Source organism: Blennius ocellaris (genome assembly GCF_963422515.1).
Source record: "Blennius ocellaris genome assembly, chromosome: 12".
Lineage (NCBI taxonomy): Eukaryota > Metazoa > Chordata > Actinopteri > Blenniiformes > Blenniidae > Blennius > Blennius ocellaris.
In genome coordinates, this window is record NC_137661.1 from 10,642,129 (window position 1) to 10,667,934 (window position 25,806).

General features: G+C 38.9%; 1 protein-coding gene across 1 annotated transcript; it reads right to left on the minus strand.

Moving 5' to 3' along the window:
• Positions 1-3,702: 3,702 nt before the first annotated feature.
• Positions 3,703-25,632, minus strand: pla2g4ab (phospholipase A2, group IVAb (cytosolic, calcium-dependent)). Its single transcript, XM_080505889.1, has 19 exons — positions 25,601-25,632; positions 23,117-23,230; positions 21,077-21,158; positions 20,697-20,845; positions 20,222-20,335; positions 19,840-19,877; positions 19,194-19,338; positions 17,138-17,274; positions 16,444-16,666; positions 15,543-15,657; positions 13,325-13,462; positions 13,150-13,239; positions 11,537-11,602; positions 10,204-10,334; positions 9,417-9,528; positions 9,080-9,264; positions 8,789-8,978; positions 6,756-6,913; positions 3,703-5,721 (listed from the first exon to the last, which is right to left on the minus strand). Exons 2-19 carry the CDS (start codon positions 23,132-23,134, stop codon positions 5,563-5,565), a joined length of 2,250 nt encoding a protein of 749 aa, XP_080362015.1. The 5' UTR covers positions 23,135-23,230; positions 25,601-25,632; the 3' UTR covers positions 3,703-5,562.
• Positions 25,633-25,806: the final 174 nt, after the last annotated feature.

The window sequence follows — 25,806 nt, forward strand, 5'->3', positions numbered from 1 at the left end:
CTTCTTCTTCTTCTTCTTCTTCTAAAATACAACATGTTGTGCACTGCTGATAATTGTGGGCATAAATGTTGACATTAACACAAGTTGTTGTTCCTATATCTGTGGTTAAATATGTAATGCTAGTGTTCTTGTGTCATAATAACATTTTTAAAAAAACGGTTGTCATGCATTCCCAATGTGTTAGAGATGAAGAAACAACACGAAGCTATTAAATTTATACTCATCCTTCTCCATGGCAGACACAGTCATAAAATATGGGATGGTTTGATGAATGATAGGTGTGGGCTTGTGAATAATTGAGCATTATATGATCTGATTGTTGCTCAGCTCTCATAATATTTGCAAATGGATTCAGGTGGGGCATTGTCTATAAAACACAAGCTTCACTCATCTGTATTCATATTTGCGAGAACATGAGTGCATTTTCTTCATTTTGATGTGTTGCAAAGTTTCTAGCATATTACTTATTAAGTTTTTTTTTTAATCTTAGCAGAACACTCTTTCAATCACATATATTCAAACACCAAATTATACGCAACCAAAAAATGTTGAAGCTTAAAGAAAATACATTTATTCTATTATTCTTGTCGTGGTAGAGCATGTGATGAATAGAATGAATCTACTTTTTTTTCCAAAGATATTTCGTTTTGTATGAGAACACACCCAACTGTAAAGCAAAGAACTGTAACTACTGCAGTTGAAATCTTTATTTATGTAATGCATGTCCAGCAGTGATTTCACAGACCACCATGTCGGCTTGTAGGGTCCGGTTTACTGCTTCACATGAAAATTCTTTATACAAGAAGAAAGACAGACTTAACATTTACCAAATAACCTTTTTCCTAATTTTTTCTTTTTCTTTTTTCAATAAACACAAGTTGAAAAAGGTGATTGCCAAACTGAGTGATGAAAGATGAATGGATGAACATTTCAGTGCATTGCAGCATTTTTGTACTCCAGCGTGTATGATCTCATGTGAAAGTTTGGCTGGGAGTCCTGTATTGTTGTCATGGTGATAACACACTGGTATAAGTCGTGAGCGATCAAAACTATCTCAAAACACAGGCCCTTTCTGGGAAGTCAGTGCGACACACCTGTTTCATTAATGGTTTTCTAGCCAGAAATTCAGCTTTAATTTCCTTTCTCTGTTCTGTCTCGACTGTAGCCCCCTGCCTCGGGAAAAGAAAGGTAAACATTGGCTTGTGAGATTTCTCCCATTTCCTGCGACACAGATAAGAGTATGAAAAACATTGCTCAGGAGTATTGACGTGTCCACAGGAAACCCTGTGAATCCTGTGGGCTCCTTGAACCTTTCTCTTATGGAAGAGAAAACCATAGTCTGGTGAGACCGCTGTGAAAGAACAAATAATACTTCCCCAGGCTGATATCTCACTTTCAACGATAACATCATATAGACCAAATGCACCTGTGCCTAAAATATACACAAATGTCGGCATTATTTAATCAATTGAACTATTTAAAACAAACATACACGCACACGCACACGCACACGCACACACACACACACACACACACACACACACACACACACACACACACACACACACACACACACACACACACACACACACACACACACACACACACACACACACACACACACTTCAAGACAGACTTGCGTGCATTGGTCATGAGTTAGTCCTGATTGCAGGCTTTGTTGGCTGCCCCAACCTGTCTGCTATGTGAATGACTCAGCACATCAAAAGGTGAGGATACAGGCACATACATGACCTTCACGTGAGTGTGTAAATTAATAAGCACCGGAAACTTTCAAGAGGGGCTCCCCTCTTGAAAGTTTGCGGTGCTGCACACACACACACACACACACACACACACACACACACACACACACACACACACACATACAAAGTATTATTAGTTAAGAGTTAGAGAACTGTAACTTGGAGCTTCTGGGGGGGTCGAGGGTCTTATTCAGGGAACAACAGTGGAGACCTGATCGACTATGATTCAGTCTCCTTTTAGTAACTCCACATGACCTTCATGTGAGTGTGTCAATTACAGTAACAAGCCCTGGAAAAATGGAGACCGCTGCCCATAAACACACACACATACAGAGAGAGAGAGAGAGAGAGAGAGAGAGAGAGAGAGAGAGAGAGAGAGAGAGAGAGAGAGAGAGAGAGAGAGAGAGAGAGAGAAATGTGCAGGGCGTTGGGCCAGGTGCTTCCGTGCCAGAGAGAAGGGCTTAGAGAAAAGCAGAAAAGCATCATGTCCTAAACACATAATTAGTGCTCTCACATGTGGGGAATATTGCTCCTGGAGGATGATTTAATTGGGGAATGTAATGGCTTTGTGGGTGCTGCATTGTAGCAGGCCTTCAGGCAGGGCGAGACTGTGGGTGGCGTTCTACTCTCTTCTAGTGCAAGTGATGTACCTGAACCTGAGGTCACCCCATTTTTTTGTTTTAAATAGCTGGAAATATTCGAAGAGGGAGCTTGACCTTTGCTGCCAAAAACAAGACATTATTGACCTCATTCATTGTGCGGTGAGACAAAAACAGATCATGCAGAACAAATAGATGCCACAAGATTAAATTGTGTTAAAAAGGTGAATGAGCTAATGGTTTATGCCCACGAGATGATAAAATGTATGCAATACAATGCCCCCCTATTCAAGGAGTGTGAAAATGGTGTTTTACTGTAATACTCCTCGATCTTATTTGAAAACTAAGCAATTACGGCAACGGAGAACCACCTCATGAATTTCCTTACTGTAATTCACCCATGTCTTGTTTTTACTGAACAAAAGCAGAATATGTTATCTTGTTATCTCTCAGGACTTTCTTGATATCGTACGGTCATGACCTCGAAACTAAATGAAGAAAATTCCAAAAATGCAACAATTATCACCCAAGCCACAGTGGGGAGGAAACACTCCCTTCAGTAATAGGTTAATGCTGGACATAAGCAGACCGAGAGGTGAGTGTCAGAATTCAATTCATCTTTATCTATGTAGCACCAAATATACAACAGTCATTTCCAGGTGAAAGAAGACGAAAGAATTACAGGAAACATTGAAAACATAATGAACATGGAGTGGCACAAATCAGAAACTTGCTCTCTAAGAGACATGTCTTCATACTAGTTTTGTGTGTGTGTTTGTTTTGGGAGGGGGGACACAACCTCAAACAACTGCTCCAGATGTATTCATCCCTGTTACAGTAAATCAAGTTCCCACCCTCTCGGAATATGTGCTCACTTCATCATGGGAGAACCTCACCACAACCAAGACGTAATGCAAAATAACTATTAAAAAATAGGAAAACACCCACAGCTTTCAAACATCCTATCCTACCTAAGTTACTTTTTGGACACGTCACTTTTGTCTGTTCTGCCATAAATCTGAGAACAAATATATTACATCTCTACTGTAGGTTATAATCCAACCAGAGCCCACATTTCATATATGTGAAAGGTTTGTTAAAACACTGGTAGGAATGTCTATGCAGACTTTGTCTGTTGCTATAATTTTTTAACCTTTATGAGCCAAACAAAAGAAAACAGAGCAGAGAGGAGCTGCAGGCTGGGGCTTTTTCCACAGCGACTGTGTTATTTCAGGAGTGGCCTCATGGATAAGGGCAGGATGTTGCATATTTTAACTGAAAACATTACACACATTCCACACAAAATGTTTTTCTTCTCATTTATTTTATTACCTTAATGATGCACATAATCAATATGTATGTCATGCTTTGACAGTCATAATACAGTTAATGATCACAGGAGTATTTATGTGCACTTCTTGATTCACTCGAACTGATCGTTAAGTCTTCTTACATGTAAACATAGTTATAGATGATAAAATGCAATATTTAGGAGAAAAAAAACAAGAAAATGCTTACAACTTATGTATGCTTTCTAAAGGAATCAAAAGTGTAACATAATCACTGGCATGAGTTGATGTGAAATCCATATAAAAAGTCTTGTTTACAAACTGGTTGGGGAAACACAATTGCTCACTTGAAAAAAGGTAATATTAAAAAAAACAAAAAACAATCCTCCTTTCATGGTTTCATCCAATGGCTGCTCATCCATGCATCTGCTCACTGTGTGTCTCATCAAAAAAAACAGACAGGCAGCAAAGAAAACAATATGTTGGTTAACATGGTGAAGTGTTCAAAACTCGACTCAACTTAACCATCTTGAGCAGCACAACAGAACAAGTGCCAGACCTGAAGAGGGTTGAAACATGAGTATATAGGAGTCGGCAGTGCTTCAGGGTGAAATTCCACTGTTGTGTGGGCAGCCTATGGGGCTCCTGCAGGTTTGGCTGTAAAGTGTCAGATTCCAGGAGTCTGGTGCTGCAGGTGTAGGTGTAGTATGTAAAATTCCATTAAGCACCACCGCTGTTCAGCTGTGAGCGGGTCTCGTGACAGCACACCAACCCCACCCAGTCCTCCCCCGCTCTGACCTTCATTGTTCAACGGACCCAACATTGAGTTTGTCTTTTTTTTAAGAGGAAATCACTGGAGAAATAAACCCCCCAAAAAACATTGATAAGTTATCTCGAGGGCACCCTGAAACAACATGGCCAGGAAAATAACCACACCTTTTTCTACGCATAGAGACAAAATGAGAGAGCATGAAAGGAATAAGAAGGAGAGCTGTTTCTATGGAATCCAATTTTGTTTTTTTCCAAAATGGTGGCTTTAATGTGAGACACTCCCTGCGGGGTAGCAGGGAGTGCTCCTTCCCTGTAGGTGGGTAAACATCACTGACATGTTTGAGGTATCCAGAGGGGGGCACTTGGTGTGTTTAGGAGTTGCCATCAAACAAAACCAGTGGTAACAAGCTCCTCGGCCATGTTTTCCAGCAAGGATGCGTGTTTAGACCAGCCATCCGGTGAGAAGACAACAAAGCAAAACAAAAACATGGTGATTTGCATGCAAAGCTTGAAGAGAGCAAAGCACACAAACAAGCAGGCTGCAGGTGAGGCTTCTCACGGGGTATTCACTCAGTTCACCACAGTATGGCCGCACGCAAAGTCATTTCGAAGATGCAAATAGAGCCGCGCTGTTGGGAGCACGAACTGAAGCCAAGAGGTGTCCACACATGTTGGGAATGCTGCAGAAAGTTGATGTCATAAAGTGAAGTGGATGAGCGCATCCATTTGAAGTGGACATTTCTTTCAAACATGAAGGACTAATGTGTTTTAGAAGATAACAACAACTACAAAGTTGCACTGAAATATTTTGTGCAAGAGTGAAGAATTGAGTTTTATCATGTGGTCTTTGTCGTAGCGAGGAGAGAAAGTTTCTATCATCTGTTTTAGAAAAGTCACATTTGTGGAAATAAAGCCTGTAGATTAGTCAACCATCTATCAATGAAATCATGAGGGTTTTTTTTTTTTTTTTTAGTTAATGTTATGGTTATTTTACAAAAACCTCTTCTCAGAAACTTTAAAAAAAGAAATCCTGATTGGGCCAAAACCATCATGGATAAAAGTTGGGGGGAAAAGCAAAAGAGCATAGTCCAAAAAGAAAATGCTTCACAATGCTTCACATCCCAAGGTTTTAGCTTGGAGCTACTTGCTATCATTTCCAAGGCGACTCCAGGGTTTCGAACAAGAATCTCTTTTGAAAAACTTTTTCTTCGGGATCTCACTGAGGGAAAAAGGACGAGAGACACATGTGGGGTTCTCCTTCCGGGACACGATGCAGTCCTTGATGGCGTCTTTGATGACCTGCAAAGGCAGAATACGAGACTTAAATCAAGTCTCTCACACTGCATTGTCCTATAGAAGACTAATTTAACACTTTGTATTTATTCACTTATGATGTCTGACTGACATAGTAAAATATTAATATTTGAACATTTTAACCAGATTAACTGAGATTAGCTCGAGATTGAACTTCCAATTTTGCAATTCGAGGACAACAAACTCTCTTCAAATCTGCTGAAGCATGCTTGGAAATTAATAATATATAAATCAAGACAACAAAACATGAAAATAGTTATAAGGGTGCAAATACAACTATTTTTTTGCTATAGCCCAAACTGACCCTAACCCATCTTAACAAAAGGTAGCACGAAAGATTCCAGGTACTTCTCTTCAATGTACTAAAATGTTTCCTATACCAAATGTAGTCTATGTTCCCACTACAGCCTGAAGTCATGGGAGTAATACTATTATAAAAATCATTGTCATTGATATCATGCATCCATTTTATTGACAAATCTGCCCCTTTCATTTCTGTGTTTTTTACCAGATAGATGAACTAAAATAGCAATCTGCCTGAATCCTAAAATAACTTCTTCAAACTTTAAAGTCATAAACTCACACAGATGGTATCTGTAAACGACTGAATGTGTCTGATTTAGATAACCATTCAGTAAAATCAGTGATCGCACTGACTCAGCAGGGAAGTGACTAAGATAGAGTGAGTGAAAGTCTGTAAGAACTTATCCGGTGACACACCTACTGTAAGTGAGTCAAGACTTGTACTATCTGGTGTTAAAGCAGAGCATTTAAAGCTAAAATATTTTGATGTTGCACAATTAATTTGATTCGTGGCAACTTCCCCAATGGCAACACGGACTGAAGGCAGATTACCAATGAAGACGTGGTTGAAAATCACTCAGGCTTTGTGACCAACGTGGGTAAAGTCATGAATCACGCTCTAATCCCTTGAGTCTTGAACATTGCAACAATGCACAATTCATTCTTCCTGTCCCATTTGTTAAACTTCACAGATTTTGCAAGTGCACTAAACCAACCTCAAGGTTGTTGAGAGTGTTAAACTCCATGAGATCATGAAGTCGGGTGTACGCTTCGTTGGAGTACTGGAAGTTGAAAGTGGAGAAAGGTGACTCGGGGTCATCAAAAATGTCAAAGTCTGACAGCTCTTTTTCCTTCTCAGTCTCTCTGCGAACACCTGAAAGCGAATAAACAAATGAAAAGGTTAGAAGAAATTCCAGTCAGCTTAAAATGGATCAACAGAAATAACACTTGATAGAAGAAACAAAATGCATCAAAGAATCTTGGAACAACAGCAAGTTAATGCAGGGAAAGTCACATGTGAAAGGTATTTGACGTTGTTACAGCCAAAGTGTTATGGCCCCTTTCTAATGTCAATTATCTTGTCCTGCGTCTATCGCTCCTAGTTTTTCTGAAGTTCATGTCATGTTTCCTGGTTGAACACTGTGATGTGGTCATTTGTCATTGTTGCCAGTACTTTTCCATTCAATCATTTGCCCTTGTCGCGTAACACACATCACATTGTACTTCTTTGCCCTATTTCCACGGGAGACGGAGTCAGAGCCGTACTCGGAGCCGGAGCGTTTTTCAACAACGTCCACCTTAGAAGGTGTTTTGAAGAAGTTTTGTTTTCATAGGCTTTAAGCACTGTTGTTGTGTCTCCAGAAACACAAAATGCAACCAGGTTTTGCCATTTTTCACCTGAAAATGTGATGAAAATTAAGCCTAAAGGAGAATAAAAAATAACAAAGCCAGCTTGGTATGGATGTAGACTAAAAATACGGAGATGATGCAGCATTTTATAACTATTGTGTTGTTGTATTTCTATTGGGTGTTTCTTATTGACTGAACCCTCCTCGTTTTATAACACAACTCCATATTTTAAGACACAGTCACAACATTTCCTTATCTTCTGTCTTAGAGAACTAATAAGTGTTTAGCCACCTTAAGTCCTGCATTTGGTTCTTGATTGTGCTTCTCATTGTTTGCACAAGTTTTTGAAGCTCAAAGCTGGTTGATTTAGAGGAGCTCCTCACAGAAAACGTTATATACTTTACTTTAAAACAATTCTTCTGGTCTAACATGGCTTATTTTGGTAGCTTGCATCTATAATTTCTCTAACAAAAAGATTGTAAGATATTTGAGAGCTAGATTTGGCAAGAAGTGATGGAAAAATCCAATTTATGATGGAATCCTCTATTAAAATGAAAGCGGCTTAAACTACTTTTTAGCTGATTGTTCCTGAGTGTTCCATCCTATTCCTATTTGAGCTGAGTTTTCTCAGCAGTTTCTGTAAAAATATGTATTAAGTAAATTCTAATTTCCACTTCATGATACAAATATTCAGTTTTCCTTTTTTTTCCGAGGAAATCCTTGATTAAAAGAAATCAATAATTGTACAGCACAGATGTAAGTATGACAAAGTAAATTCATGAAGCAACTACAGTTCGGAAATGAGAATCACATAGTAGATTGTATAATTCTTTGAAATGCCTTTTAAGTTTGAGTGCAAACTTATTTTGTCACCTTCATAAACAACCTGCGGAAGTATGTAGGCAGATGGCCTACTAAATGTAAAGAGGCTGCTGTGGAAATGCAGCGCAGTGGAAGTACATCTTTGCGTGCCTGCTGATGTATGACTTGTTTATACACAGAGCTCTCCCACTGGAGTGAGAGATTCCCTGCCAGCACCTGGCTCCTTGAGGCACCATTTTTCACTCACATAGGTCATAAAACACTGACACGCTGCGGTTCACTCACACACACACAGCCAAAGCAAATTTTCCACCACAAAACCACACTGACCTTGAGCAAAAGATATTTATAGAGGTCACTGGGTTGAGGGAAAATTCTTTTGGCTGAACATTAAAAAAAAACAACCCAGAAGTCTGCTGCTGATTGCGTGTGGCCAAAATCTTCAGTGTAACTTCGAGGAAGAGATGCCTCATGTGGCATCACAGTAAAATGACATTATTGGAATAATACACAGACCCTTGGCATAGTTTCCCTCTCACACATGCAAGTGGAAATTTTCACACATGTACAGACATACCGGGTGCTTTGAATTGCCTGAAGTTGATGTTGACCAGGACGAAGTGGATGATTGTCGGGCAGTTCTTCTCGCCTTTTTTTGGTTTAAAGACGTAGCATTCCTTCAAACCCTCACGGTCAAAGACTTTGGGGTCGATCTTGGGGAACGGTAGCTTGTTCATTCTTGCCCACTTTTCGGCCAAGAGAAGCTCCTGTGGTATACATGTAGAAGTGAGACAAAACCAAATTGAATTTGAAAATTTTAGCTCCTATTCAGAATTTAAAAAATGAAAAAAAAAAGTATAATTCTGACCTTAAATGGGGGGCTGGAGTCACTTGGTCTTGCAGAGAAGTCGAAGGAGATGATGAGGTCGACACTGCGCTGCGGCCGCAGGATGAGAGGGTAAGGAAGGTTGTAGGTCAGGCCGCTGTCCACCACATGGATCTTCTTGCTCTTCACATCCAGAGGCTCATAAATCCGATCAAACTCATCTGGGTCTGGTAAAATAACATGAAATCAAATATAAGATGCAAGAACAAGGTCATGTCATACACATCCTGTTGTTGCTCTTCAAATCAAATCAAATCAAACTTTATTTATAGAGCACTTTTCATACAAGCATACATGCAACACAAAGTACTTCACATGCCTGTTACGGCATCCACTTCCTCCTCCGGTGTCTGCGCATGACACGTCATCCCACTGAGTGGAGAGAAGGGCATGTTGGTGTTCAGGTTCAGGCCCAGCATGAAGTTATGGACCTGGTTCAGACATATACAAGATTAGAAATTAAGCCAGGCAAACACTGCACATATTGTAACTTAGAAATAATAAATTACAAGTACCGGTACTTGATTATTGTTGCAAAATGTGATTTTATTTTTATCTATCTGTACATTTTCAGACGTTTGAACTCAATTAACATGTTTACTTTAAAAGTATCACCAATTCTGTATTCATTTTTCACAATTGTCTTCAATTTTACATGGGCAGTTTTGCATTCTAATCTAGTTTATGGCTTTAAATTTCTCCTCAATACATTTAATATATTTCCTGTGACCTAAATTTCAGTGTGACCCATCTCTTATTGTTTAATTAAAATGATTTCTCCCCCCCAAATTGTTTTTTTTACGAGGAATTCATGATGTGCAACATCTTAAATGAATCTCTGTTGTCATCAGCCACACCTCCACACATATCTCCTTCTGTGGTTATTTTCTCAAAGATATCAGGTTGTTTTATTTTCTTGTGGGTAGATAATTTTGACAAGATCGGTTAAGGCCCCTTGAATTTCAGGTTTTGCACTTTTTTTTTACTTGAGTAAAGAAACTGAATCACTACGTCTGCCTCCCGTTGACCCATTTACTGAAGTAACTGTAATTTATCTGGATATTTGAGCCTCATGTAGTTTCATAGGTTGCAGAAAACCTGAGTACCTTCCCAGCTCGGCCCTCTCTTGTGTTGAACAAAGCAGAGTCACTGAAGAGCGACGTGAACATTCGCTGAACCCAGCTGGCCTGAGCAGTCCGATAAAACTCGTCCTCCGCCTCCGTGTTTTCTGTCCCAGCTAAACACCAACGAGATCAACAATTACATGCAAGCCTAATGAAGTTATTTCACAGAGCACAAATCATCTTGTTCACTTTCACCTGAATTATATCTAATGATTTTCAATTCTTTCAATTAATATTTTTAAGTCTGAAATCAACAGCAGTCAGATTTGATGTGTGTGTGTGTGTGTGTGTGTGTGTGTGTGTGTGTGTGTGTGTGTGTGTGTGTGTGTGTGTGTGTGTGTGTGTGTGTGTGTGTGTGTGTGTGTGTGTGTGTGTGTGTCCTATGTACCCGTCCAAGATGTACGGTTAGTTTAGAAAATGTACAGATAAATGCTACATACAAATTATATGATGGTTTGAGAAAGACTGAGACGCCATAACTCTGACATGAAGGATTTTTCCACTTGTTTATTTCCTGCATGTGTGCACTAAAAAACAATCTGAAAATGTTTCTTTCCTTTCAAGTTAAAATCCATTTCAGAAATCATCAACAAATAGTATCCAAAAGCATTGCTAAAAAAAACGAAGAAAATGTAAAATACACGGAGAAATAAAGAAACCTATATTGTATGCAAGACAGTAGCAGCTGATGAAATTCCTGTTTGTGTTTTTAAAAGAGTCAATTACCTCTTTAAACTATAAAAGTGCAGGATTATATATTATCAAGAGTTCAAACTAATCTCATAATCAGTATACATCCGTGACTGATCATCTCTCATCTACAGTATTCTCTTTCTACAGTTTGCAGGTTCAATTTGAAGCAAAGTTTATTCATAAACCAGACAAAACTTATAAAACTTAAACTGCGTTAGTATACTTCAGTAAATGTCTATATGAATATTTTATGTACGTATGTCAGATTGTGTCTCAGAGTAAATGGACAGCGCTTCTTCTTCCTTTTGTGTTTTCATGTATGAGCACATGCAACAATAGAAATGTATTTCATTAAAATAGTTTACTTTTTCAGCATTATGTCAAAGATCAGCATTAGAAAATGTCCTTTATATCCATTTGTAATCTTATCAAGTGGACAGAGTTAGCTGAGTGATCAGCGCTTTTTCTAACCAGAGCAGTAGTTGTGTTTCAGCCACAGTAAAAGGGAACGTTAACCACGTAGATTTTTGATGATGTAAGGAGTCAAATTTCGACTTCAGGGCATTTAACCTTTACTGATAGTTCAAAGCATGATGTGGTATTGCAGACACATCTTTCTCACCTTTACGAGGCTCGTCGTCATTGTCCATGCTGTCTTCTCCCACAATATGTTGTGGTTTGATCTGTTCTGTAAGACACAGAAGAATTTCATTTTTTGTGTTTAAAATATGCTTCTTGATCTCCTTTATACATCGACAGTTGTATCTTATTTAAGCGACATTATCAAATTCATCTCTGTTGTTTGTTTCTATCCAAATAAATCCTCACAGATACGTGATACACTTGATGTATTATTTCTTGAACTGGGCGGAGTCATTCTGGGCGTTCCAGTACAACCAGCACACTGTGAGAGTGCGTCTGAAAGTAAAAAGGTCACACTAAAGAAACACAAATATCTGATGAGTTGTGAGCACAATCACCAGGAATCTGACACCTTCCCACTGTTATAGTAACGTCACACAAACGCTATCCCTCTCATGGCACATAATTTAATCGATGAGGCAACAGCAAAGTATGTTTAGATAAGCAACTGGTAAAGGCGTGTGAAAACAATTATGAAGACCGAAATAAAACACAAAAGAAACATCATTTCAGGAAAACCTGAATGTCAGGTGGAGTCAGGGTTTTTTTTTTTTAAGTTAATCATTGTAACTTTCACAACAAAGCAACAGCCCCAATGTACACAAAGCCCTGATTACTGAAGATTTTAGCACACGCTTATGACATGCTCCTTAATCTATTACTTTAAACACATATCATGCTCACTGTTGTTGAGTGACGCCATCTGAGTGGTGTGGCACAAAAGTGCACCCTGACCTCACAGCAAGAGGTTAACTTCTACACTTTCCTCTCACAATCCAGAAGCATGATGTCAGGGTAACTTTATAATTCTAATTTAGTGTGGAGAATTAGCTGTCTTTCTGTCTTTATTACTCAGGCAATGAAAGTCTAATGTTAGAAAAAGGTTTAATATTGTATATTGTATGTATGTGTTTAAATGTAAACCTGTGAAATGAGGTGAAACAACAGCCATGATGTCATTGTAAAAAATATTTTCTTACGACCAACTGGTCTACGTACCAAGTTGAGCATGTTACCTCACCGAGCTCAGCTCTTGCATCAAAAGTTTGCACCACGATGTGGTATTCTGAGTAACTGAAAGGACTTGGAGGAATAGTGAACACAACAATGGCTGACACTATTAGACCTTAACCAATGATGTAGTCTATGTGAAGACAGGTAGACACCATCAGCCATGGAATCATAGAAAAAAAAAGCATTATGTATTGTAGTTTCAGTAACATCAACACGGTTGTCAGATAATCATTTTCAAGCAATTTATTCACGAAAAACCTATTATCAAAATTTCAGAGAGGGGACTGCAAACACAAACCTGAATATAGAAATAAGCTTTCACAGTTTCACTGCAATCTGAACTACCACACTGCAAATGCAGAATCCAGTGCAAAAAAACAGTGGACATTTATAGCACCTAAAAAAAACCCAACCTAATTAATCAAATAAGCAACAGACAGACTGACAACAGGCAGCATTGTTCTTTGCAGTTGCCAAAGCTATTTCCAAAGAATTCTCCACTGCCCAGCAAAGAAACGTCACTTAAGTCATTATAGTGCAGTTCACTCCAAATAAGTGAGAAAGACGTCATAATCCTACCTAACTCCTCCTCCATTGTGCTGCCGCCAGTTGTGTCCTTTACTCCCAGCACCCTGTTGAAGAGAATTGAGAAGGCACTTCCCCACACACCTGGCCCATCAACAAATATGCAACAGTCAGTATCATGAAACAAGCTCCAGATTGTAGAGTTATCACGATTTACTGCTCAGCTCACCCATCAGGAAATGGAGAGGGTTCTCCTCATATTTCTTCACCGCAGTTCCCATGAAGAACTTGCTTCCAAAGAGGTCAGGTGTCATGAAAGTGCCGTACTTTGCCATTCCAATTTCATAAGGGCTGAACTCCACCCAGTCTGGGAATACAAAGGTCAGAATTAATGTGAAGAACATGAGCAATCATTTCCATATAATATTCAGTCGGCACCTCGATACTGAGATAATAGCAGGTTGTTTTTATAGGCAAAGAGAAAGAATGAAGAGACTCAATTGTATTAAATGCTGACAGAATAAATGGTAATTCATCATCTTATGAAGCCTTTGTTTTAGTCATCTTGCATTTTAGAACAATATGAAATGAGTTGGGGACCATCTTTGACTTGCAGCCCACAGCTACCTTAAAAATGTCGCCTCTTTTGTGGAGAGTTTACCGCCCCAGTATGAACCAAACAGGTCAGTGGAACAAATGTGTAGCAACTGTTCAGAGCAGACGTACAACTTCAAATACTTTAAAAAGTTCACATAGACACAAACACAAAAAAATTGGAAAATACACTGATTATCAAAAGGCTCCATTCAATCTCTCCTTCGACTGGGAGGCATTGACGCTGCGGATTAAATGTGAAAACAAAAAAACGAAAGCCATCTGAACTGGTCTATTTTAGTCACACAATTGAAGAGTCAGTTGTCAAAGGGCACACACTTTTTCTAAATTTGGATGTGATTTCAAACCAGCAATCACATAAATACACGACACGTAATTCTAGTTTGGGAGCATGTTTCGCCAAACACTCATACGGATTAAAGTGAGAGTGAAGTATGAATATTTGTTCTTTGCCAACCAGAAATGCACAATATATTTCACTTTTGACTATGAACTTAGTGTCCTATTCTAATTACATAGACAAGAAGAATACCTGAGTACAATACCAAACCACCATATTATCTGGCTGTGTGACCTCCTGTCAAGGACTTTTATCAAATATAGGTCTATAGCCTTCATGATCTGAACAAGTACAATGTAAAATGCTTGTGTGAACATAAATAAACATCATAAACATTACAAATGTCCACATTGCAAAAGCAAAATTTTAAAACAACAATCAAACATTGACATTGTGAAGATTTAATTCAAATTACAGCCATAAGACCTTTTTTTAGCTCAACATTAGATGGGTTTTGACACAGATTTCACAATAGTGCCTGAACGAAGAGCATACATCTGTTGTATCTCAGGTGGTGGAGCAGGTTATCCACTAATCCCAGATTGGCAGATACATTTTTGTTCGTGAGAACAGCATGTTTGTGTAAAGCACTTTTAATGCACTGCTGAAGATGACAATTGAGAAAATGTGATAGAAGATCATTGTATGCTTGTAGCAAAATGCTACTGCCAACATTTATTGTGTCACATAAAATCAAAAAGATCAGGTGGTTTCAATCTTCCCCAGTGATTTCAGCTTTGATTCCATCTCCCCCAAAACATAAACAGGTTTATTACAGGATCCTGCTCCGACTGGGTCAGCTCTTTCTACATCAATGGATGACATTTTAAGTTTTATTGTACTTAATACAATGACAAATTAGTCATTAATTGTCAGTAATTGAGTTCTGACAGTTTTACTATGTCAACTACTGGTTAAAAATTAAAAAGTCAGATCTCGATTTTATTCTTTATACCTTCTCACAGAGACAGGGAAGTGGTAGAACTGCCAACCTCCTTCTCAGAACAGGATGTTTAAAAAAAAAACAATTATCCCATCATTGTGAAATTCTATAAAGAAAGGGCTTTCCAAAAAGCCCCCTCAAAAGACTCAATTCCTATCTTGAGAAAATTGGTAGGTTTTGACACCTTTTATTGTGTTTTCTATTCAAATATATTGGTCTGCGTCACTGAACTACAGTATACAGATACTGTCGAGGTCACATCAAAAAAGAGGAAGCGCTGTATGAAAAGGGACTAACCGACAGAGGCCCTGTGCACAATGCTTAGTTCCTTGATGTAGCTGAGTCACGTCGCGTGGCGTCATGTCAAATCCACTCTGTGGTAGCAGAGCGGCATTCTAGGGAAATGTGTGGCATGATTAACTTGCATGTTAGCATGCTTATCTGATCATCGCATACTGTAGGTAAAGAAGGCCTGTGAGGATGAAGAATGCATAACACACATAATATAACAACAGTACAACTTTAGAAACTCAAAAAACAACAGCTCACCTGCAAACATGAGTTCAGAAACATCTGGCTTGACGTGCAGACAGGTGAACAGAGGCAGAGGGCTTTGAGCCTGGTTTATTTTTTCCTGGATCGCACTTAGCTTGATGTCCATCCTCTGATAAGACACAACATTTGAATACAGTATTAGCATGCTTTAAATAAGTCAGACTATTCCATAATCATCATGTGAAAGTCATATTAAAAAGAAGAAAGCTGAAGGGAATAATACAAATAAAAATGACACTACAATTAAACCGATGAGATATTAGTTAAAAAAAAGTTGAGGAAATTGGAAAAATTTAGCTGAAGAATTGATTTAAGCTACTAAAGACCAGAGTTGGAATTGATGTGTTTTTAAATAATCCATTACTGTTAGTCCCCCATATGAGTTACACAATTAAAACAAATTTAAGAAAAACTCCCCTTGGGCTTAGTATTTTTAAACTTTTTGGGGACAGAGTTGCCGACTCTCTTTCCTGCTCAATAACCTAAACTAAATGTTAGCTGAGGCCAAAAACTCCACTCCTGTTTACAGAATGAAGACCATGTCATTAATCCTGAACTGACCAAGTCCTTCTGACAGCAACATGAAAGAAGCCAGACTTTAGATAACTCGGAGGGCAGAATTGGACTGGTGAAGAGGGCCTGAGGGTTCGTTGGACTTTGTGGAAGAGGACGCTTGGACAGCTGACATCCATAATAGGCAACAGTTCTCACACGAGTGAAACTGTGGGCCCTCCAAGCAATACGACATCCCAAGTGTATAAAGGAACGATTCAACAGGTCCTTGTTACCTTATGACCTATTATTAATTATTGTCTATCACTGGAATTTGAATAACAAGAACAAATAGAAAGCTTTACAAAATTGAAAGAAACGGCAGCTCTGAACTGGCTCTTACCGCAGGTATAAGTGTCTCTCCAATGAGCATACCGAAGATATCGGTGAAGGTAACAGGCTGTCCCGAGGCCTTCTTGGTCCACAAGGCCTGAATGTAGTTGGTGATGTGCTGAGGAAGCAACAGCCTCAGCGGGTTGCTGCTCACTCTCTGCATCAGTTCACTGTTAATGTCTTTTGGGCCTTTATTTGGAAACTCGGGGTGGGAGTAGAGTGTGGACATGTACCTGAAAGGATAAAGAGGAGATATTGAAAATACCCAACCTACATGACAAAATAAATTAATTCATATAACCGTAACTCTAAGAAGGTTTCTGATATCGAGAAAGTTAAAAAAAAAAACTAATGCAGAAAAACCATTACACTTGGACTTTCATAGTATTGCTGTCCAATCATCATATATCCCAAGTATCTCAAACATTTGTACTATGAACCTCTGCAAAATATCAAAAACACACTGTAATATTGAATAACTACCAGATACTGAAAGATGGATTTATTTTGGGAAAAGGGGCAAAAGCCCTCAGTATTTTTTTTCTTTCTTTTGACAATTCTACAAATATAAAATAATTTGATCCCAGCAAACAAAGATAAAAATAATTTGTTTTGGTTGTTGTTTTATCTGATTTAAACATGTAAGAAAAAGGTTATGAGGTTCAGAGTGAACAAAAAAAGAGAAGGAAAATGAAATAACACACCATGTGGATCCAGAAAGTCCAGCAACATATGTGGCACAGTCCAGGACTCCAGACTCAAACAGAGCTTTCATCACACCGGAGAAGCCAACCATGGCACGGAAACCACCTCCTGAACCCGCTATGGCAATCACTGGCACCTGAAAAACACAGAGGAATAACTTAAAGCTATTCTGGTTGTAGAAGGTATTGAAAAAAACGTATTTGGAGAGTTTACTTGGGATAGTGAATAGCAATTTCAGATTCGTTTCTACATTTGAAATGATTGCCAAACACAAAAGATAGCATCCATGGATTCCCCAGACATAAACACATCCAAATGTTTGTGTTCCAAAAATGTAATTTATTATTGGCGATGGAGAGCCGAGGATTGGTCACGGTAACACCTGCCTCCACAGTGATGACTTTACATGGGGTAGTTTTACTAACTGCAGTCAGATTGGCGAGGGATACATGTTAACATAGTGTCATGGCTCAATATTCCAAAATCTTCCATTAACCACCAACTTCACTTTAAAATGTCATTCTGCTCAGCAACACCTGTGTTTCCTTATCTTCTAGTATGGTACGGTGTATTTTAGATGCTGCCTCAGTTTGCTAATCCCTTTTTATTTGCTCCTGGTTACTTGTGTTACTTTGTATTACGTTCACTCTCTGTTTTAAGATTGTAAGCAAACACACTCATACTGTAGGACTCTGGACCCTATACTCACATATCTGCACATTATCTCAATCATTCAAATGTAGCTTTTTTGTTGATGCCAAAAATATTTGACAGATTCAGATTTTATTCACACAGATTTTATATGTAAGTACTAGGTATTTACTATTTACATATGTCCACTTTTCCATGTTTAAGTTTTCCAAACAGGTTAATAGTGCAATCATTTTGCTTTACTTTGAGAGGATCTCTAACTAAATGGATGGGGTGATAACACATGAAAGCAGAATCTGTCTGTGAATACATCAGAGCGGTTTATGCATAAGAGACATAAAATAAATAAGAAATAAAACAACGAATATAATGTAAAAGCTGTCACTAACTGGCCAGATAAAATATAGAACTAGTCACATGGCTGCCGCATAGCATGACAATCATCTAAATCAAGTATCTAAACTTCTGCTTCAGTCAAAATAAAAGAAGAAAAGTTTGTACTTCTGGCGATCGTGCTCATGTCCTGGTGACAGAACAGCTCCATACTAAAACGCAACATCATAAAATACAGTGGCTGGTTTTCTCCTCCGCTTCCTCCGGTAGCAGTGAGGATACCCCGCCAGTTTGCATAATGTCTTTGCAACGTTTTCTGACTCGTGCCTTCAGATTTTCAACAATTTCATAATTCATATTGTGCAACACTGCTTCCTTTCTGCTGTCTCTGTTTATCTTGTGGTCAGCACTGAAAATTTCCATAGTCATACTGCATGAGGAATTGTAGCACAGTGGAACGCAAAAACTGGATATCTCATCGCTCTCCCACTTCCGTCAAATGTTGAAGACATAAGCAGGCCTCACTGGAGATTACAGCCAACTTCAAGGGCATCTCACCACAACAACACTATTGGGAAAGTTAGGTCAGAGTATGCCCATGGAGATCAAGAAGACTTACAGTATGTGTCCCTACCATGTGTGAGAGACGTTCAAATGTTATTTTAGTGTAAACAACTGTGTGGTACAGTTATTGTCTGTGACATACTCAATGCCATGAGAGCAGTAGTAGTAAGACACAGAATCCTTGCAGTGCTGGTGGTTCCCATGCTTGGGTGGTGAACCCTCTTGGAAACTGCGGCTTCGCATGCCCTGAAGCTGAAGACATCGCAAAAGTCTAAGTCTAAGCTGTCAATATCCGATTTAGTAAATCGCTAAATTCTCCATGTTATATGCAGGAAAATGTTTGCTGTTTAAACAAGTCAGTATTTAGTTTCTGTGTCACATTGAGTGCAACAACTTAGTGAGCTGATGCATCTCAATAAATGTAACTTTCACCTGAAAATGAAAATTGAATTGAATTTAATTAAAAAAAAGTTTTTTTTAAAAAGGCTGCAGGTGCTCTGTGCTCACCTCCTCTGGAGAGCTGGGGAGAAAACAAGGTTTCTCCATATCCAGCAGCTTCTTGATACCAAGCATCACCCGTTCTCTGCGGGTCTGCCTGAACTGCTTCTCTTTGTCACACAGGGCCAGGCTGAACCGCAGATCCAGCTTTGTGCTGCAGGTACAAATAAGACAAATAAGCTTCACGGCAACACAGAGAAGAGACAAGCAATCGTGTCTTACTTGTTTTTGCTCAGGGACAGACGGGTGATGTGCTTTTTACTTTGCAAAACAGGCTTAAAGTGTTTCTTAGGTCAGATAAGACATGCTTTCAGGGTGGTCTGATGTGAATCGTGTCGGTAATGACCACTCAGCATTTACTACACACCTTTTCCAAATGACTAACCCTCCAAACATGTGTGACACTCCTTACCCTCCCACAAAGCCCAACGCAACGATGACGTGGGAATTAACATTCACCTCATCTGTATATTAATTTACACACTACAGACGTGTTCTGTTGTTACTGCGTCACGGAGCTAAATTCAGTTGGTGGGTTGCTCCAGGGGAATGTCTGTGCAATCCTGGATACAAAGGATACACGTAGCAGTAAATGGTATATAGACCTGCAATGAAAGTGAACTAACAAACGACTGGTTTAGAAGATAGTACGTACCATATCTCCAATGACATCTCTAAGAAGACTTTGGTTGCCTGTGAAAGAAATTGATAAGATTGCTGTCTGACAAGTTAGAGTGCTTCCCCGACAGCTTTAAAAAAATAAAAAGTGCTGCTTCCACAGTGTAATATTGTTTCTTAAATATTCTAAATGATTTTTTACAACCATACACCAATTGGTTGAACCTCAATACAATACAAGCAGCAGTTCACTGAGGGTGCAATGCTGTAATATGAAGGATTTACCATTTCGTATAATCTCGCCTGAAATATTTATTTATTTAGAAACCGAACTAACATATTACAACAATACTTGCTTGCATAACATTACCACACAATGACAAATCTAAAAAAAAAGCCAGTGAAATTGATTGCCTTACTTTGCCAATCAGAAACGCCTCTGTCTTTTTTTGGCCGACTCTGAGCTTGGAAACGTCAAAGGATGCCGTCCCAAGTGTCTCATCCATCACATAATTGGCATCCATTAATGTTAGCTGGTTGGAATAAATATTTGCAATTTGTGGTTACATATATTTTAGTGACAACATATTTGTATTTTTGACATCTGTTTATGTTCACCTAATAACCCACGTCATAACCAATTCAGTTCTGTCAAGATGTTAAACGATTATTATTATAAATGTTCTTTCAGAAAAGTTATAAATTGTTTATTTTTCTCAGGTAAACCAAAAGTCTTACAGCATGAATCCTTAATATGCTAGTTTCCATTGACAGTGTGGGTATTATGTTACATGTCAGGCCTAAAATGATAAGCTATGTCTCTGTCAATGATACGCCACAAAGTCACTGCCTGTCAACTCTTACTTAAGTGTAACACACAAAGAATGTCCCCACCTCCAGAGTGTTCTGCTGATTGGGATCTAATATGAACTGAAAGGTCTCATTCCATTTTGGGTTGATGTCATTGTCTATGTGCTTGGTCCTCTTTCTGCTCTCTGGGGCTGTCGGGATGAACAGTTCCACATATGGATCTGGAGTGTCCACTGGTAAAGAAATTTTAAAAGTTACACTCGCACTCAATCGTACACACACACAACCTCAAAGTTGAAATCTCCACTTAACCAAACTTTAGCTAACTAAAACAAGCGTAACCCAGCTATTTACAGCTGATTGAAACGTCCAGCATTTTCAGAATCACATGCACCAATATCATGTGACATCACATTGAAAGGAGTTTAAAAAACAAAACAAAAAAAAAAACCATGGGAACTCACACAAGTCACCAAGCGCTCCCTTGGTGACGCTCTCAGCTCCAACCACCGTCACTGTGAATTTGTGAGAAAACTGCTGCTCCACCTGCAAGACAACATTCATTCCGTTCAGATTAGCTTCACTACCTCATGTGGGAAAATCAGTGAAACCGCAATAGAAACAAAGACTTGAAATACTGATTGCGAAGTTGAGGAGGATCTTAACCCAGACTCTATAAGAGCTAGTTATAACATGTATTAAATAGATTGACGTGACAATCAGAACATCCATTATTCGGTCTGTTGTTGACATCAAAGTGAAATTGTTTAGTTCAGGCTTCATTTCACAGTCGTGTTCACGCGCTATCTATTGATCACATTTTCATTTGCATTTTGTCACCAAAAATACATACATATTCATATTGCAGTTCTACCAGTTTCTTTTAAGTGCAGCAATATGCTTCATATAGATAACTAACAAGTGCCTTTATGTCACAACGTGCATCCTTTTCATAGCTATGTGATGAAGGTGCAGCTGTGACTCAACTGGCAGAATGTGTAAACTTCGGATAAGATTATTCCTGTCCTCATAGTCATCAAAGCGCCTTCACCAACAGGGTGGACAAAATATGTCGAATAAATCTATCTTCGTTAGACCAGAATCCGAGCTGTCATGCATTCAAGTTATGTGTCGTGTTGAACACACTTGTCCGACGTAGGCACTTTCTGTTCCATTCCAGACTTCATGTATTTTTACAAAAAGAGATCATTTTCCAGTGGAAGATCAATAGGAAGTAAAGGTATTTGTTGGCAAGAGCTCAATGCTCTTCAACTGCATAAGAACTGTCCAGGAAAATAAATAAAGTTGCATTATTGTAATCAAGCCTAATGTTATTGCAGTCCTGTGTGGAGTTGTTTTGTTACACAGCCCGAGCCAAAGATGTTGTCTTCACTGTTACTGTTTCAAATGACTTCTGTTTACTGGGGGGAGAAGCTCTTCCACAATTCTGAACTGACTTCTGAAAGAAATAGAAAATAAATGTGTGACTCTAGGTGACATTTGCATCAGCCTGCATCCACTACAGCTGTGATGAATCAGCTGATAAATCAAGAGCTTTTTCAAAGTTGTGTTCTGTCTGCCTCTATGCTTTAGTTGATCTCAATTTTCATTAGTTCATGATTTTATTTCTTGAGCTTAGAACAAAAATTTTAATGTCTAAATCAGTCATCAGATTGACAGACACAGGACTTTACAATGGAACAAAGTACTTGCTGTGTAACTAGTGAAGTCATTCAATTACTTTTAAGGTATTTTAACGTCAACATCAGTCATTTGCACCTTGTTGGGAACAGAATCCATCCAAATTTTCAAATAGTTTCCCCAGTGATGAGAATTAATTTATTTTCTCCAGTAAAAAAAAAATTGACATTTGCTTTCAGGAGTCTTATGTTTTCAAATCACTTTCATTGACATGTCAGTAGTGTCCAGTATCATTTTTATGTCCTAAATCACAGAAGGAAGTACACTGTAAATTGCACACATTCTCAGAGAAATTCCTCACCATGCCACAGGTCAGTTTATCATCTCCACTCCCTCAAATTAAACAAAAAAGTGACACATAGGTAAAACATTACTTTTTTGAAGTCATTAAGTCACAAGCAGTGGTCAATATTGTACTGTGCTTAAAACCTTCTGTTTCCCCATGAGGGACTGCGAACAGAAGTTGTTTTGCATTTTTAGCAGTCTTGTCTTGACATCTGTGTTTGTGTTCACTGCTGTGAAGATGCATAGGGGACTCGCATGGTCTTAAAACACTTGTTGTTTGTGAGGGACATTTCAGGACACAGTTTGCTTTGAAAAAAACATTTACACGAGCAGATAAGTAGAAAGGTTGTCAAGATTTCTGACCAGATTTGATTGAAGGCAGTCTGCTTGAAGTCAATTGTTTGCTTACAAAAACAATCGCTTAAAAAATAGAAGGATGATAGAATGAGATATGTCACAAAATAAAGACAGTCGTTGATTCAGCTTCCCTACATACAGTGCATGCAAGAAATACTCACAATTATATTAGAAGCCATTGTGACCCCGTGGAAGTCGATCTCAGGAAAATCTTTGTCAAGTTGTGAACTTTAAGTTAGGAGAACATCTCAGTCACAATCTGAAGCATTTAGAGCCTGAAAAATTAAAATACATTATGCAAATGAGTGACAGAAAACAGTAACAATTGCTAATTTAAACACACACACACACACACACACACACACACACACACGCACACACGCACTCAAATACAAATTGTGTGGCGCTTTCAAAGAAAAAAATACATTCTGTAGGGTTCAACGTGACACAGCAAGAAGGGCCAGAGCTGCCTACACCTTAACAAGTTTTAAAATTAGACTTTTGCACCATGTCAGGAAGTGTGCTGAACTGCAATATCAAGATAACAGAACTGACCCAAGAGAAAATGTTTGTGGGTATGAACAAGTCACAATGTGTACTGTGCGAGGCAGGTTGAAGTGAAAGATGTCAGTAACAGAGAAGAGCATGTTTGAGGTTCTCAATATAAATGACCAAATAGTATAAAACATAGTCTGGGGTCAAACGTAAAGGTGGATATGCTTTAGACCTCATGTATATTCTACACTCAGACCGAACACAGACACACAGCAGGGAAATGTACTCATCCCTCTCCTCTTTTCTTTCTTCCCATAGGACTGTTCACCCACCCACCACAGCCACACAATTCTTTAATTAACTGATGATGAAAAACTGGTATGAAACAAAAGGAGAAAAAAAATCAGAATTTGTTTTTCTTGAGAATAATATATTAGACTATAAAGGTAAATGAGTTGGCATGATATCTGGACCACAGTACTCTTCCCTCTGCAAAAGATGTTGAAAGGGTGGTCAGACTCAAATTGGTCGTCATATCTCAACTGATCTCACGACGACTTCTAACATGCTCAATGAGACGAGGATAGCCCTGCAGACGCTGGACTGTGTCAGAAAGCTGAAACAGGCTCGCCTGCTTCATTCCCTACTGACTGAATTCTATCTGTGACCAATATCTTCCGGACCTTCTGCTGCACTCCGTGGCTCCTCAGAAAGGAGCAGCAATGAGTGATAAGCAAATCATAAACAGCCCAACCTGAACATAATTCCTTCTGGAAGGAGATTCAGACTTAAGAACTTCAACATAGTGACAAAAAACAGTGAATCCAGCAGTACTCACCCCATTACAAGACTTGCAAAGACATGCAGACCAAATGGGTTTGTTCAAATTAGCACTATTCATTCATAATTTATATGATTCCTCTTTCTCCTATTTTTTTTTTAACTGGGACTTAGAGATGGTAATTGCCCATTTCTGAAACAATGATTATAAGCTATATTATGATGTTGATAAAGGAGAAAACGTTTAACTATGTTTAAACCATCAAGAATTTGTCCAGGATGAACACACCTTTTCATCGGAAGTTTGCATGAGATGTAAGTATCTATGGGAAAAGTGTCTGTCTGTGTGTGGGTGTGTTTGTAATTAGGATAGCATAACTAGGGCTGCAAGCCTTTTTCTCAGCTGCTCACCAAAGCGTGTCATTACTGATGGGACAGAGAGCACGTAGAGAGTCTGTGTGTTCACAGCAGCAGGCACGTACAGTGCATCAGTGGTCCAACTTTTGAGGGTGCCAGTTCACACTGCCTTTGTTCAAGCAGCATTCAATGGGTGCATGCGGGCAGTTCATTCCTCTGTATGGGTGCCAACTTCACCCCCAGCATTCCGTGTCTTTAAATTTCACATGAGGCTGCAAAATATAAAAGTCAGCCACACACTCAATCCACACACTCAAGCCACACACCCAACCGTGATGCAAAACAGCTGCAGTAATCGTGGCTTTGAGAAGCCCACGGTTTTAATCTCCTGTACAAGTGCACTCCTGCATAACACATGAAAGGTAAAGAAAGGCTTGGGAGCTTCTGTGAATCACTGTGCATTTCCCAAAATGGGACACTGGACTCATTGGAATGTAACTTTTATCAGGATTAAAGGACTTTCACAAATTTCTTCATTAGCTACTATTCATAGGTTTTGTGTGATTCACATCAAGTCTAGATCAGGCAGGTCCGATGTTGTGTGCAACATGCGGTGACGGCAGGCAAAAGTATTACTACAGCTTATGTAAAACAACAAAGGCGTGTGAACGAAACCTGCAGATTTGCAGTGATGACAACATAAAAGATTATATTTTGAATCCAAGAAGTCCATAAAGACATCCATTTATAAATGTTACTATCCTATACTTAGTAAAATAAAGATGTTATTGTTCATTCCACAGATTTAGGGGTTATAACAGGAACATGCTGGATAAATGAATTTGTGTTGCTTTCAATGCGTCAGAACAGCGCATTTTCTGCTTCCTTGTCAACGGAACTTTCACCAAGATAGAATTGGAGAAAGGAAAACAGTCACCTCCTCCTCAAGTTTCTGTCCTGATTGCTAAAACACAACTTTGTATCTGTAGGAAAAGAAAGCAATGGCAACGTACCTTAACGCGACCACGCTCTCAGCTCACAGATCCTGTGAAAAGTGTCATGTTGATCGCATATGTGGTTCCACCACTGCAGGAGTGTAGATGGAGGAGGCGCTTCTCCGCAAAGTACAGCTCGTACACTCGGCAGTCAGTGGACCGTCAATCACACTACCGGTAACTAATAGATGGCACACGGAGACGGCAAAAGGCAGTAAGTTTGA

What these genes read in the sequence shown, in the direction of transcription:
- pla2g4ab (XM_080505889.1), bottom strand. An exon ending in ATCAGCAGAACACTCTGGAG is followed by an intron (nt 20,336 to 20,696) that starts GTGGGGACATTC and finishes TATTCCAACCAG; the next exon opens with CTAACATTAATGGATGCCAA. An exon ending in ACACTCTCAACAACCTTGAG is followed by an intron (nt 5,722 to 6,755) that starts GTTGGTTTAGTG and finishes CTGCCTTTGCAG; the next exon opens with GTCATCAAAGACGCCATCAA.